This window comes from Chamaea fasciata, unplaced genomic scaffold (genome assembly GCF_029207755.1).
Source record: "Chamaea fasciata isolate MVZ Bird 193981 ecotype frontalis unplaced genomic scaffold, bChaFas1.0.hap1 SCAF_688, whole genome shotgun sequence".
Taxonomy (NCBI): domain Eukaryota; kingdom Metazoa; phylum Chordata; class Aves; order Passeriformes; family Sylviidae; genus Chamaea; species Chamaea fasciata.
Window position 1 is genome coordinate 39,918 of NW_027094773.1, and position 14,046 is coordinate 53,963.

A 14,046-nucleotide genomic window follows, 5' to 3' on the forward strand; every position below is an offset into this window, starting at 1 on the left:
CCCCTCGACGGGGGACATCACGGGGCGAGGGGACATCACCAGGGACATCCCTGCATCGGGGATCATCCCAGGGGACACGCCAGGGGACATCCAGCACTCGGACCCCACGGGGGACATCACAGGGGACACCCCCTCCCCCACGAGGGACATCAACTCCCCCCAGGGGCCCCCCAAGTGACAGCGTCCCATGGGGACACCCCAGGGTGACACTCCAGGGAGGTCACCCGGGACTGGACACCCCAGGGGACACCGCAGAGGGACAGCCACACCCACAGGGGACACTCCCATAGGGGACACCCTAGTGAGGACACCTCAAGGACCACCCACCCCCACAGAGGACACCCCAAAGGGACCCCCAAAGGGACAGTCACCCCAAAGTGACACCCACGGGGACACCCTAAAGGGACAGCCACCCCCACAGGGGACACCCCAGTGTGACACCCCAAGGACCCAAACCCCCCCCCCCGCAGCCCCCACTTTGGGGACACCCCGCTGACCACGGGGACACCTCAGCAGGGCCGGGGACACCCGCGGGGGTGGGACAGCGGGGACAGGGCCACCACCCCCCGAGGCCACACGGAGCCACCGCCGTGTCCTCCCTCCTTTATTAGCGCGGGGGGGGACGGGGACGCAGCCCCGGGAAGGCGGCGGGGGGTGGCGGCGCGGTGACATCCCGGGGACATCCCGGGGACATCCCCGGAAGGCGGCACGGTGGTGGCGGCACGGCAGTGGCCTGGCGGTGGCATCTCGGTGACATCCCGGCGGTGACAGCCGGGTGGGATCCCGGTGGGGACAGCTCAGTGACATCCCGGTGGGGACAACCTTGGGGACATCCCGGCGGTGACACACGGGTGGGATCCTGGCGGTGACAATCTTGGGGACATCCCGGCGGTGACAATCCCGGGGACACCCCGGTGGCACCCGGCGGTGACAATCCCGGGGACACCCCGGTGACACCCGGCGGTGACAATCCCGGGGACACCCCGGTGACATCCCGGCGGTGACAATCCCGGGGACACCCCGGTGACATCCCGGCGGTGGCAGCAGCAGCTCCAACAAGCGCCCCCCGGGATGAGGGGGGTCCCCAGCCCGGGGGTCGGGGGGTGCAAGGCACGGCTCTGTAACAGTCCGGGGGGCGCGGGGGGCCCGGCCCGGCCCGTCTTTGGTCGGGGGGGGCGGCAGCAGCCGGGGGGGGGGGGTCCGGGCCCCCCGAGCGCCCCCCAAATGGGGTCCGGGGGGGTCCGGGGGGTCCCCGGGTTTAGGGGGGGCTCCGCTCGTCCTGCAGCTCGTACCTGGGGGGGCGGGGAGGGCGTCGGGGGGGGCGGGGACACAGCTGGCCCCGCCCCAGAGACCCCGCCCACCCCACAGACCACTCCCACCCCAGAGACCCCCACAGACCCCACAGACCTCCCCCCAGCCCCACAGATCACCCACAGCCCCCACCCCAGAGACCCCCACAGCCCGGCCCACCCCACAGACCCCTCCCACCCCAGAGACGCCCCCAGAGACCCCACCCAACCCCCCAGCCCCACAGACCCCTCCCACCCCACAGACCCCAGAGACCCCCCCAGACCCCCCTCAACCCCCCAGACCCCCCCACAGACCCCCCAGACCTCCCCCAGCCCCCCGGCCCCACTGACCAGCGCGGTTCCCCCTGGGACAGATCCACCTGGGCCAGGTCCAGCTGCAGCTGTGGGGGGACAGCGGCTCAGGGGGAACCCCGGACCCCCAAACCCTGCACAGGACACCCCAGACCCCCCAAACCCTCCCCGGGACCCCCCAGGACCCCCCAGGACCCCCAAACCCTGCACAGGACACCCCAGACCCCCCAAACCCTCCCCGGGACCCCCCAGGACCCCCAAACCCTGCACAGGACACCCCAGACCCCCAAACCCTCCCCGGGACCCCCCGGGACCCCCAAACCCTGCACAGGACACCCCAGGACCCCCCAAATCCTCCCCAGGACACCCCCAGACCCCCCAAAAACACCCCAGGACCCCCTGGACCCCCCAAACCCTCCCCCGGCCCCCCCGGACCTTGCCCAGCGCCTCCTTCTCGCGGGTGACGAAGCTCAGGGTGGATTTCACGGTGGCCTCGAGCCGGCGCCGCGCCGCCTCCTCCAGGGACAGCTCCCACTCGAACCTGGGCACGGGGGGCCGAACCGGGCTGAACCGGGCCGAACCGGGCCGAACCGGGCTGAACCGGGCCGAACCGGGCTGAACCGGGCTGAACCGGGCCGGGGGGGACACCGCGGGGATACCGGGGGGACACCGGGACCCCCCCTCCAGGGACAGCTCCCACTCGAACCTGGGCACGGGGGGCCGAACCGGGCCGAACCGGGCCGAACCGGGCCGGGGGGGACACGGGGACCACCCACAGCTCCCGCTGAAATCGGGGTTCGGGGTCCCGGGGAGGGTTTGGGGGTCTGGGGGTCCTGGGCAGGCTTTGGGGGGTCTGGGGGTCCTGGGCAGGGTTTGGGGGGTTTGTGGGTCCTGGGCAGGGTTTGGGGGGTCTGGGGGTCCTGGGCAGGGTTTGGGGGGTTTGTGGGTCCTGGGCAGGGTTTGGGGGGTCTGGGGGTCCTGGGCAGGGTTTGGGGGGTTTGTGGGTCCTGGGCAGGGTTTGGGGGTCCCAGAAGGGTCCTGGGCAGGGTTTGGGGGGTCTGGGGGTCCTGGGCAGGGTTTGGGGGGTCTGGGGGTCCTGGGAAGGGTTTGGGGGGTTTGTGGGTCCTGGGCAGGGTTTGGGGTCCCAGAAGGGTCCTGGGCAGGGTTTGGGGGGTTTGTGGGTCCTGGGCAGGGTTTGGGGGGTCTGGGGGTCCTGGGCAGGGTTTGGGGGGTCTGGGGGTCCTGGGAAGGGTTTGGGGGGTTTGTGGGTCCTGGGCAGGGTTTGGGGTCCCAGAAGGGTCCTGGGCAGGGTTTGGGGGGTTTGTGGGTCCTGGGCAGGGTTTGGGGGGTCTGGGGGTCCTGGGCAGGGTTTGGGGTCCCAGAAGGGTCCTGGGCAGGGTTTGGGGGTCTCATGAAGCCCCTGCCGGGGTCCCCCCTCACCTCTCGTTGAAGTCGGGGTTCAGGCTCCTCCTCTGCACCCCCGTTTTCCTCTTGGTGCCGCGGGCGCGGTCGGGCAGCAGCACCAGCGACACGTAGGGGTCGGGCAGGTCCCGGGGCCCCCCCCGCAGCTCCCTGCGGACGGCCCGGGGGGGCTCAGCCTCGCCGGGGGAGGGGGGATCCCCGACATCGGAGCCCCCCAAAGCCCCCCGCGCCCATCCTCATCCTCACCTGCAGCCGTGCACGATGGCCACGAGCTTCTGCTGTTCGCCGTGGTACCAGAGCGAGAGCTGCAGCCGCGGGCCCGGGGGGGGCTGCGGGCGGCTGGGACGGGGGGGGTCAGCACCCCGAAATCCGCCCCGGGACCCCAAAAATACCCCGGGACCCCAAAAACCACCCACAGCACCCCAAAAACCACCCACAGCACCCCGAAATCCGCCCCGGGACCCCAAAAATACCCCGGGACCACAAAAACCGCCCCGGGACCCCAAAAACCACCCACAGCACCCCGAAATCCGCCCCGGGACCCCAAAAATACCCCGGGACCACAAAAACCGCCCCGGGACCCCAAAAACCGCCCCGGGACCCCAAAAACCACCCACAGCACCCCGAAATCCGCCCCGGGACCCCAAAAATACCCCGGGACCACAAAAACCGCCCCGGGACCCCAAAAACCACCCACAGCACCCCGAAATCCGCCCCGGGACCCCAAAAATACCCCGGGACCACAAAAACCGCCCCGGGACCCCAAAAACCGCCCCGGGACTCCAAAAATACCCTGGGATCCCAAAAATACCCCGGGACCCCAAAAACCACCCACAGCACCCCGAAAACTGCCCCCAGGACCCCAAAAATACCCCGGGACCCCAAAAACCACCCACAGCACCCCGAAAACTGCCCCCGGGACCCCAAAAATACCCCGGGAACCCAAAAACCACCCCGGGACCCCCCAAAACCGCCTCGGGACCTCAGGGGTGTGGGGTCAGCACCCCAAACCCCCCCCGCAGCTCACGGCCGGGGCTTTGGGGGTTGGGATTTGGGAATTTGGGAATTTGGGACCACCCCCCCCGTCCCCACCTGTCCGCCGGGGCCCGGCGCCGGCGCAGCCCCCCCGGCCCGCGCTCTTCATCTTCACCCTCCTCCTCCTCCTCCCCCTCCTCCTCCTCCTGCCGGCGCTCCGTGTCCCCCCCCGCGGGGACAGCGCTGTCCTCGACCTGCTGCGACACCAGCACCTGGGGGGGACACGGGGGAGGGGTCAGCGGGGGTCAGGGGAGGGGTCCCGAGGGTCAGGGTGGGCAGCGGGGTCGAGGGGGGGGGGCTCAGGACGGTCGGGGGGGGTTGGGGGGGGTCCCCGGGGTTAGGGGAGGGGGCGGGGGGTTGGAGAGGTCAGGGGAGGGGTCCCCGGGGTCGGGGGGTCGGGGGAGGGGTCAGTACGGTCGGGGGGGTCACGGGGGGTCACAGGGGGTCAGCACGGTCGGAGGGGGTCACGGGGGGTCACGGGGGGGTCACAGGGGGTCAGCATGGTCGGGGGGGTCACAGGGGGGTCGGGGGGGTCACAGGGGGTCAGCACGGTCGGGGGGGTCACGGGGGGTCGGGGGGGTCACAGGGGGTCAGCACGGTCGGGGGGGTCACGGGGGGGTCGGGGGGGTCACAGGGGGTCAGCACGGTCGGGGGGGTCACGGGGGGTCGGGGGGGTCACAGGGGGTCAGCACGGTCAGGGGGGTCACGGGGGGGTCGGGGGGGTCACAGGGGGTCAGCACGGTCAGGGGGGTCACGGGGGGGTCACGGGGGGTCGGGGGGGGTCAGCACGGTCGGGGGGGTCACGGGGGGGTCGGGGGAGTCACGGGGGGGTCAGCACGGTCGGGGGGGTCACGGGGGGGTCACGGGGGGTCGGGGGGGTCACGGGGGGGTCCCGGGGGTCGGGGGGGGGTCCCGGGGGTCGGGGGGGGTCACGGGGGTCGGGGGGGTCACGGGGGGGTCACGGGGGGTCACGGGGGTGTCCCGGGGGTCGGGGGGGGGTCCCGGGGGTCGGGGCGCTCCGGCCGCCCCCCGCTCACCCCGAGCTGTGCCCGCAGCAGCAGCTCCCCCCCCCCGGGCAGCGGCAGCCAGCCGTCCATGGCCAGCCCGGGCAGGGCCAGCAGCGGCGACAGCGACAGCGACAGCGAGCCCAGGGCCGCGCCCGCCTCGTCCTTCACCTGCGGGCACCCGGGGCGGCACGGCAAGAGTTAATGACCGTTACACGAAAACAATAGAGAATAAAATAGAGTCATATCTAAATCCGTACGGAAACGCTATTTAATTTTTAAAAACAATAAATTCATAATTCAATCGATATTTAAGTGTTATTTAATTAAAATAATTCGTATTTAAATCGGTATTGAAATGTTATTTAATTTTTAAAAACAATAAATTCATATTTAAATACGTATTGAAATGTTATTTAATTTTTAAAAACAATAAATTCATATTAAAATCGGTATTTAAATGTTATTTAATTTTTTTTAAAAAATCAATTCATATTTCAATTGATATTTAAATGTTATTTAATTTTAAAAAAAATCATATTTAAATCCGTATAAAAATGTTATTTAATTTTTTTTAATTCATGTTTCAATTGATATTTAAATGTTATTTAATTTTTAAAAACAATAGATTCATATTAAAAGCGGTATTTAAATGTTATTTAATTTTTTTAAAAAAATCAATTCATATTTCAATTGATATTTAAATGTTGATTTTTTAAAAATAAATTCATATTTAAATCCGTATTGAAATGTTATTTAATTTTTAAAAACAATAAATTCATATTAAAATCGGTATTTAAATGTTATTTAATTTTTTAAAAAAAATCAATTCATATTTCAATTGATATTTAAATGTTGATTTTTTAAAAATAAATTCATATTTAAATCCGTATTGAAATGTTATTTAATTTTTAAAAACAATAAATTCATATTAAAATCGGTATTTAAATGTTATTTAATTTTTTTAAAAAAATCAATTCATATTTCAATTGATATTTAAATGTTATTTAATTTTAAAAAAAATTCGTATTTAAATCCGTATTAAAATGTTATTTAATTTTTTTTAAATTCATATTTCAATTGATATTTGAATGTTATTTAATTTTTTGAAAAAATTCAATGTATATTTCAGTATTTAAGTCGATATTTAAAGGTCATTTAAATTTTTTTTTAAAAATTAGCTTTATGAATTACACTTGTAATTCAATATTTCAGTCGATATTTAAATGTTATTTATTTTTTTGTACAAAAGTTGAATTCAGATTTTAACATTTCAGTCGATATTTAGTGTTATTTAAATTTTAAAAAGATATTAAATTTATATTTGAATATTAATATTGACACTTAATATTAATTTTTTTAAAATTACATTTATAAATTCAATTTATATTTCACTATTTAAATCGATATTTAATTGTTATTTAATTTTTATATTTTTTAAAAAATCACTTTATAAATTAAATTTATACTTCGATACTTAAATTTATGCTCGAATTTGGACTGCTGAATTTTTGGGGGTGGGTTTGGGGTCTGTGGGGTCTGTTTGGGGTCTGTGGGGTGGGTTTGGGGTCTGTTTGGGGTCTGTGGGGTCTGTGGGGTGGGTTTGGGGTCTGTGGGGTGGGTTTGGGGTCTGTTTGGGGTCTGTTTGGGGTCTCTGGGGTGGGTTTGGGGTCTGTGGGGTCTGTTTGGGGTCTCTGGGGTGGGTTTGGGGTCTGTTTGGTGTCTCTGGGGTGGGTTTGGGGTCTGTTTGGGGTCTCTGGGGTGGGTTTGGGGTCTCTGGGGTGGGTTTGGGGTCTGTTTGGGGTCTGTGGGGTGGGTTTGGGGTCTGTGGGGTGGGTTTGGGGTCTGTGGGGTGGGTTTGGGGTCTGTTTGGGGTCTGTGGGGTGGGTTTGGGGTCTGTGGGGTGGGTTTGGGGTCTGTTTGGGGTCTCTGGGGTGGGTTTGGGGTCTGTGGGGTGGGTTTGGGGTCTGTTTGGGGTCTCTGGGGTGGGTTTGGGGTCTGTGGGGTGGGTTTGGGGTCTGTTTGGGGTCTGTGGGGCAGATTTGGGGTCTGTGGGGTCTGTTTGGGGTCTGTGGGGTGGATTTGGGGTCTTTGGGGTGGGTTTGGGGTCTGTTTGGTGTCTCTGGGGTGGGTTTGGGGTCTGTGGGGTGGGTTTGGGGTCTGTGGGGTGGGTTTGGGGTCTGTGGGGTGGGTTTGGGGTCTGTTTGGGGTCTGTGGGGTGGGTTTGGGGTCTGTGGGGTGGGTTTGGGGTCTGTTTGGGGTCTCTGGGGTGGGTTTGGGGTCTGTGGGGTGGGTTTGGGGTCTGTTTGGGGTCTCTGGGGTGGGTTTGGGGTCTGTGGGGTGGGTTTGGGGTCTGTTTGGGGTCTGTGGGGCAGATTTGGGGTCTGTGGGGTCTGTTTGGGGTCTCTGGGGTGGGTTTGGGGTCTGTGGGGTGGGTTTGGGGTCTGTTTGGGGTCTGTGGGGTCTGTTTGGGGTCTGTGGGGTGGGTTTGGGGTCTGTGGGGTGGGTTTGGGGTCTGTTTGGGGTCTCTGGGGTGGGTTTGGGGTCTGTGGGGTGGGTTTGGGGTCTGTTTGGGGTCTCTGGGGTGGGTTTGGGGTCTGTGGGGTGGGTTTGGGGTCTGTTTGGGGTCTGTGGGGCAGATTTGGGGTCTGTGGGGTCTGTTTGGGGTCTCTGGGGTGGGTTTGGGGTCTCTGGGGTGGGTTTGGGGTCTGTTTGGGGTCTGTGGGGTCTGTTTGGGGTCTGTGGGGTGGGTTTGGGGTCTGTGGGGTGGGTTTGGGGTCTGTTTGGGGTCTCTGGGGTGGGTTTGGGGTCTGTGGGGTGGGTTTGGGGTCTGTTTGGGGTCTCTGGGGTGGGTTTGGGGTCTGTGGGGTGGGTTTGGGGTCTGTTTGGGGTCTGTGGGGCAGATTTGGGGTCTGTGGGGTCTGTTTGGGGTCTCTGGGGTGGGTTTGGGGTCTCTGGGGTGGGTTTGGGGTCTGTTTGGGGTCTGTGGGGTCTGTTTGGGGTCTGTGGGGTGGGTTTGGGGTCTGTGGGGTGGGTTTGGGGTCTGTTTGGGGTCTCTGGGGTGGGTTTGGGGTCTGTGGGGTGGGTTTGGGGTCTGTGGGGTGGGTTTGGGGTCTGTTTGGGGTCTCTGGGGTGGGTTTGGGGTCTCTGGGGTGGGTTTGGGGTCTGTTTGGGGTCTCTGGGGTGGGTTTGGGGTCTGTGGGGTGGGTTTGGGGTCTGTTTGGGGTCTGTGGGGTCTGTTTGGGTCTCTGGGGTGGGTTTGGGGTCTGTGGGGTGGGTTTGGGGTCTGTTTGGGGTCTGTGGGGTGGATTTGGGGTCTTTGGGGTGGGTTTGGGGTCTGTTTGGGGTCTCTGGGGTGGGTTTGGGGTCTGTGGGGTGGGTTTGGGATCTGTGGGGTGGGTTTGGGGTCTGTTTGGGGTCTCTGGGGTGGGTTTGGGGTCTGTTTGGGGTCTGTGGGGTGGGTTTGGGGTCTCTGGGGTGGGTTTGGGGTCTGTTTGGGGTCTCTGGGGTGGGTTTGGGTTCAGTGGGGTGGGTTTGGGATCTGTGGGGTGGGTTTGGGGTCTGTTTGGGGTCTCTGGGGTGGGTTTGGGGTCTGTGGGGTGGGTTTGGGGTCTGTTTGGGGTCTGTGGGGTGGGTTTGGGGTCTCTGGGGTGGGTTTGGGGTCTGTGGGGTGGGTTTGGGGTCTGTTTGGGGTCTGTGGGGTGGGTTTGGGGTCTGTGGGGTGGGTTTGGGGTCTGTTTGGGGTCTCTGGGGTGGGTTTGGGGTCTGTTTGGGGTCTGTGGGGTGGGTTTGGGGTCTCTGGGGTGGGTTTGGGGTCTGTGGGGTGGGTTTGGGGTCTGTTTGGGGTCTCTGGGGTGGGTTTGGGGTCTGTGGGGTGGGTTTGGGGTCTGTTTGGGGTCTGTGGGGTGGGTTTGGGGTCTGTTTGGGGTCTGTGGGGTGGGTTTGGGGTCTCTGGGGTGGGTTTGGGGTCTGTGGGGTGGGTTTGGGGTCTGTTTGGGGTCTGTGGGGTGGGTTTGGGGTCTGTGGGGTGGGTTTGGGGTCTCTGGGGCGGATTTGGGGTCTGTGGGGTCTGTTTGGGGTCTGTGGGGTGGGTTTGGGGTCTGTGGGGTGGGTTTGGGGTCTGTTTGGTGTCTCTGGGGTGGGTTTGGGGTCTGTGGGGTGGGTTTGGGGTCTGTGGGGTGGGTTTGGGGTCTGTTTGGGGTCTGTGGGGCGGATTTGGGGTCGTTCCCTGCCCACGCCCCCCCGCAGCACCTGCAGCTCCAGGGTCTCCACGTGCGGGCGCCGGATGAGGAAGGAGAAGCCTTCATCCCACACGGGCTCCGAGCTGGGGCCGCACGTCTGGGGGGCGCGGGGGGGTCAGGGACCCCCGAAACACCCCAAAGCCCCCCTGGGACCCCCAAAGCCCCCCTGGGACCCCAAAAATCCACCCTGAGCCCCCCCAAATCCTCCCTGAGACCCCCAAACCCTCCCGGGGACCCCAAAAATCCTCCCTGGGACCCCCCAAATCCCCCCAAATCCCCTCTGAGCCCCCCCAAATCTCCCCTTAGACCCCCCAAATCCCCCCTGAGCCCCCCAAAATCCTCCCTGAGACCCCCAAAATCCACCCTGAGCCCTCCAAATCCCCCCTGAGCCCCCCAAAATCCCCCGAGACCCCCAAAATCCCCCCAAAATCCCCCCCGAGACCCCCAAAATCCCTCCCTGAGCCCCCAAATCCCCCCTGAGCCCCCCAAATCCCCTCTGAGCCCCCCTAAATCTCCCCTGAGCCCCCCGAAATCCACCCTGAGCCCCCCAAAATCCACCCATGAGCCCCCCAAAATCCTCCCTGAGCCCCCCAAATCCCCTCTGAGCCCCCCAAATCCCCTCTGAGCCCCCCTAAATCTCCTCTGAGCCCCCCTAAATCTCCCCTGAGCCCCCCAAACCCCTTCTGAGCCCCCCAAATACTCCCCTGAGATCCCCAAAATCCTCCCAAAATCCCCCCCGAGACCCCCGAAATCCCCCCCTGAGCCCCCGAAATCCCCTCTGAGCCCCCCGAAATCCCCCCAAATCCCCCCTGAGCCCCCCTAAATCTCCCCTGAGCCCCCCGAAATCCCCCCAAGCCCCCCGAAATCCCCCCCGAGCCCCCCGAACCCCACCTTGGTCCTGAAGGTGACGTCGCCCACGGCCAGGGTGACCAAGGCACAGGGGGGCTTGGAGCCCTTCCGCAGCTGGGGGGGCACAGGGGGCAAGGGGGGGGTCAATTTTATACCATTTATTTCTCCATATAGGCATAGAAATACCAATTCATCAATACTGAAATTGCAAATATTGAATGCTTCAATTTCGAGGCTTCTAAATTTTTAATAGAGATATGCGTTTATAAAAGATATAAATTAATTGGTACGGGCAGCGAAGGGCAAATTAAACGACCCCCAAATATGGGGGTGGGGCACATAATTTATATTTTATAAATATTTTATATATGTTATAATATTATTATATAATTTATATCTTATAAATATTTTATATATATTATAATAATATTATTATATAATTTATATCTTATAAATAGTATATGTATATACACTACATATTTTTATATCTGAGATATTTAAAAAATTATTAATACAGCGAAGTTTAATAATATCGTTACATTTGGGGACACTCGGGGACATCTGAGGGAAAACTGGGACAAAAAAATGGGGACAAAACGGGGACATCCAGTGGGGACACTCAGGTGACATTTGGGGACACTCGGGGACCCTCAGGGGTCACTCGAGGACACCTGGGGACACTTGGGGACACCTGGGGACACTCAGGGACCCTCAGGGGTCACTCGGGGACACTCAGGGACACCTGGGGACACTTGGGGACACTCGGGAACACTCGGGGGACATTCAGGTGACTCTCAGGTGACACTCAGGGACCATCGGGGGACACTTGGGCACACCCATGGACACCTGGGGACATTCAGGAACACTTGGGGACATTTAGGTGACACTCGGGGACACCCGGGGGACATTCAGGGGACACTCGGGGACCATCGGGGGACACTTGGGCACACCCATGGACACTCGGGGGACACTCGGGGACACTCAGGTGACATTCAGGAACATTTGGGGACACTCAGGTGACACTCGGGGACACCTGGGGACACTTGGGGATACTCGGGGGACACTCAGGTGACACTTGGGGACACCTGGGGACACTCGGGGGACACTCGGGGACACCTGGGGACACTTGGGGATACTCGGGGGACACTCAGGTGACACTTGGGGACACCCGGGGGACACTCGGGGATACTCGGGGGACACTCAGGGGACACTCGGGGACCATCGGGGGACACTTGGGCACACCCATGGACACTCGGGGACCCTCAGGTGACCCCAGGTGTCCCCAGGTGTCCCCAGGTGACCCCAGGTGACTCACGGGCAGCCGGGCCGCGCGGTCCATGAACACTGCGAGCAGCGCGGCCGAGAGCTCGGGGCCGCGGGGGGGGGCGCAGGAGGGCGTTGGTGTGCAGCACCTGGGCACCGGGAACGGGCGGGGGTCGTACGGGGGGAGAGAGACCCCCGGACACCGGGAGAGACCCCCGGGGCACCGGGAGAGACCCCCGGGACACGGGGAGAGACCCCCGGGGCACCGGGAACGGGCGGGGGTCGTACGGGGGGAGAGAGACCCCCGGACACCGGGAGAGACCCCCGGGACAGCGGGAGAGACCCCCGGGACACGGGGAGAGACCCCCGGGGCACCGGGAACGGGCGGGGGTCGTACGGGGGGAGAGAGACCCCCGGACACCGGGAGAGACCCCCGGGGCACCGGGAGAGACCCCCGGGACACGGGGAGAGACCCCCGGACACGGGGAGAGACCCCCGGACACCGGGAGAGACCCCCGGGGCACCGGGAACGGGCGGGGGTCGTACGGGGGGAGAGAGACCCCCGGACACCGGGAGAGACCCCCGGGGCACCGGGAACGGGCGGGGGTCGTACGGGGGGAGAGAGACCCCCGGACACCGGGAGAGACCCCCGGGGCACCGGGAACGGGCGGGGGTCGTACGGGGGGAGAGAGACCCCCGGACACCGGGAGAGACCCCCGGGGCACCGGGAACGGGCGGGGGTCGTACGGGGGGAGAGAGACCCCCGGACACCGGGAGAGACCCCCGGGGCAGCGGGAGAGACCCCCGGGACACCAGGAATGGGGCGGGGGTCGTATGGGGCGGGAGAGACCCCCGGACACCGGGAATGGGGCGGGGGAGGCCCCCGGGGCACGGGGAGAGGGGTGGGGGGTCGTATGGGGGCAATGGGAGAGACCCCCGGGAGGGCGGGAGTGGGGCGGGGGGTCGCATGAAGAGGGAGAGACCCCTGGGGGAACGGGAATGGGGCGGGGGGTCGCACTGAGGGCGGGGGGGAGACCCCCGGGAGGGCGGGGATGGAGTGGGGAGGGGGATTTGGGGTGCCGAGGGCAGGGCGGGGGTCGGTTGGGGGTTTTGGGGAGGGGTCTGGGGTCTCTGGGGAGGGGTTCGGGGTTTTGGGGTGGGTTGGGGGTTTTGGGGAGGGGTCTGGGGTCTCCGGGGACGGGTTCGGGGTTTTGGGGAGGGGTCCCGGGGGCGGTACCTGCTCCAGCAGGGCGGGGCTGGGCCGCGGCTCCAGCGACTCCAGGCGCACGTGGAGCCGCCCCGAGCGCACCTGCTCCAGCGGCAGCCACTGAGGAGACCCCCCCCAAAATGGTGAGACCCCTCCCCAAATGGCGAGACCCCCCCACTCAATCAGTGAGACCCCTCCCCAATCCGTGAGACCCCTCCTCACTCAGTGAGACCCCCCAAATGGTGAGACCACTCCTTCAAACCGTGAGACCCCCCCAATTGGTGAGACCCCTCCCCAAATGGTGAGACCACTCCTCACTTAATGAGACCCTCCCCTCAATTGGTGAGACCCCTTCTCACTCTGTGAGACCCCCCCCCGAAATGGTGAGACCCCTCCCCAAACGGTGAGACCACTCCTCACTTAATGAAACCCCCCGAGTGGTGAGACCCCTCCCTGCTCCGTGAGACCCCCCCACTTTGTGAGACCCCTCCTCACTCAGTGACACCCCCCAATCACTGAGACCACCCCTCCCAAGGTGAGACCCCCCCCCCAAATCGATGAGACCTCCCCTTAATAAACCCCTCCCCCTTCAGTGAGACCCCCCCCCAAAAGTGAGACCCCCCCCCAGCCCCTCCCTCACCTCATCAATGACCCGGCAGCTCAGGACCCTCCTCAGGGGCACCTTGCACCTGGGGGGGCATCGGGTGAGACCCCAAAACCCCCCCGGGACCCCCAAAATCCCCCGAGACCCCCCAAACCCCCCCGGGACCCCCAAAATCCCCTCAAATCCCTCCAAAATCCCCACAGATCCCCTCAAACCCCTCCCAGACTCCCCAAAAATTCCCCCAAAACGCCCCAGACACCCCCAAAACCCTCTCGGGGACCCCCCAAAACCCCCTCAAATATCTCCAAAACCATCCCAGACCTCCCCCAAAACCTCTCCCGACCCCCCCAAAAAATCTTTTTAGACCCCACAAATCACCCCCCCCCCCGAAACCCCAAAACTGCCTCGAATCACCCCCAAACCCTCTCGGATCGCCTGAAAACCCCCCAAATTCCCCCCAGAACCTCTCTGGACCTCACAAAATTCCCCCCAAATTCCCCCTGGACCCCCAAAAATCTCCCCCCGAGCCCCCCCCCCCCCAAAATTCTGCACCTCCCCAGGAAATCGTCCTTGTCGATGTCCTTGTCAAAGAGCTCGAACTCCACGTCCTGCCCGGGGATGTCGTACACGATCACCTGGGGGGATCATCACCATTATCATTATTTTAATGTTAATTTTAATTTTCTATTTAAACTTTTATTATTACCATTACATACCATTTTCTATTGTAGTATTATTATTATTATATTTATTTTTATTATATTTATTTAGACTTTAATTTAAAATTTCTACTTTAATTTTTTTTTTATTATTCCCATTA

The 14,046-nt window shown here is 61.3% G+C and overlaps 1 protein-coding gene across 3 annotated transcripts; it reads right to left on the reverse strand.

The window, feature by feature from the left end:
• Positions 1–588: 588 nt before the first annotated feature.
• On the reverse strand, positions 589–13,820 carry LOC136305831 (extended synaptotagmin-1-like). 3 transcript variants are annotated; one of them, XM_066209146.1, is made up of 14 exons: positions 13,779–13,820; positions 13,263–13,311; positions 12,653–12,742; positions 11,468–11,564; positions 10,195–10,266; positions 9,314–9,400; positions 5,096–5,233; positions 4,116–4,270; positions 3,270–3,362; positions 3,042–3,173; positions 2,037–2,142; positions 1,641–1,690; positions 1,235–1,292; positions 589–1,130 (listed from the first exon to the last, which is right to left on the reverse strand). In XM_066209146.1, the coding sequence occupies exons 2-13, from the start codon at positions 13,265–13,267 to the stop codon at positions 1,259–1,261; spliced, it is 1,059 nt and encodes a 352-aa protein (XP_066065243.1). In that variant the 5' UTR covers positions 13,268–13,311; positions 13,779–13,820; the 3' UTR covers positions 589–1,130; positions 1,235–1,258. The 3 variants fall into 3 exon arrangements, with proteins under 3 accessions (XP_066065243.1, XP_066065242.1, XP_066065241.1); XM_066209145.1 differs by having other exon boundaries at positions 589–1,139; XM_066209144.1 differs by having other exon boundaries at positions 589–1,292.
• Between the last annotated feature and the right edge of the window lie 226 nt (positions 13,821–14,046).

Excerpts from the sequence above, each read along its gene's own strand:
- LOC136305831 (XM_066209146.1), bottom strand. Across the intron at positions 11,565-12,652 it reads GCCCCGCCCTGCTGGAGCAG|GTGCTGCACACCAACGCCCT; the intron begins GTACCGCCCCCG and ends CCCGGTGCCCAG. Across the intron at positions 3,363-4,115 it reads CGCCGGGCCCCGGCGGACAG|CCGCCCGCAGCCCCCCCCGG; the intron begins GTGGGGACGGGG and ends CCCCCGTCCCAG.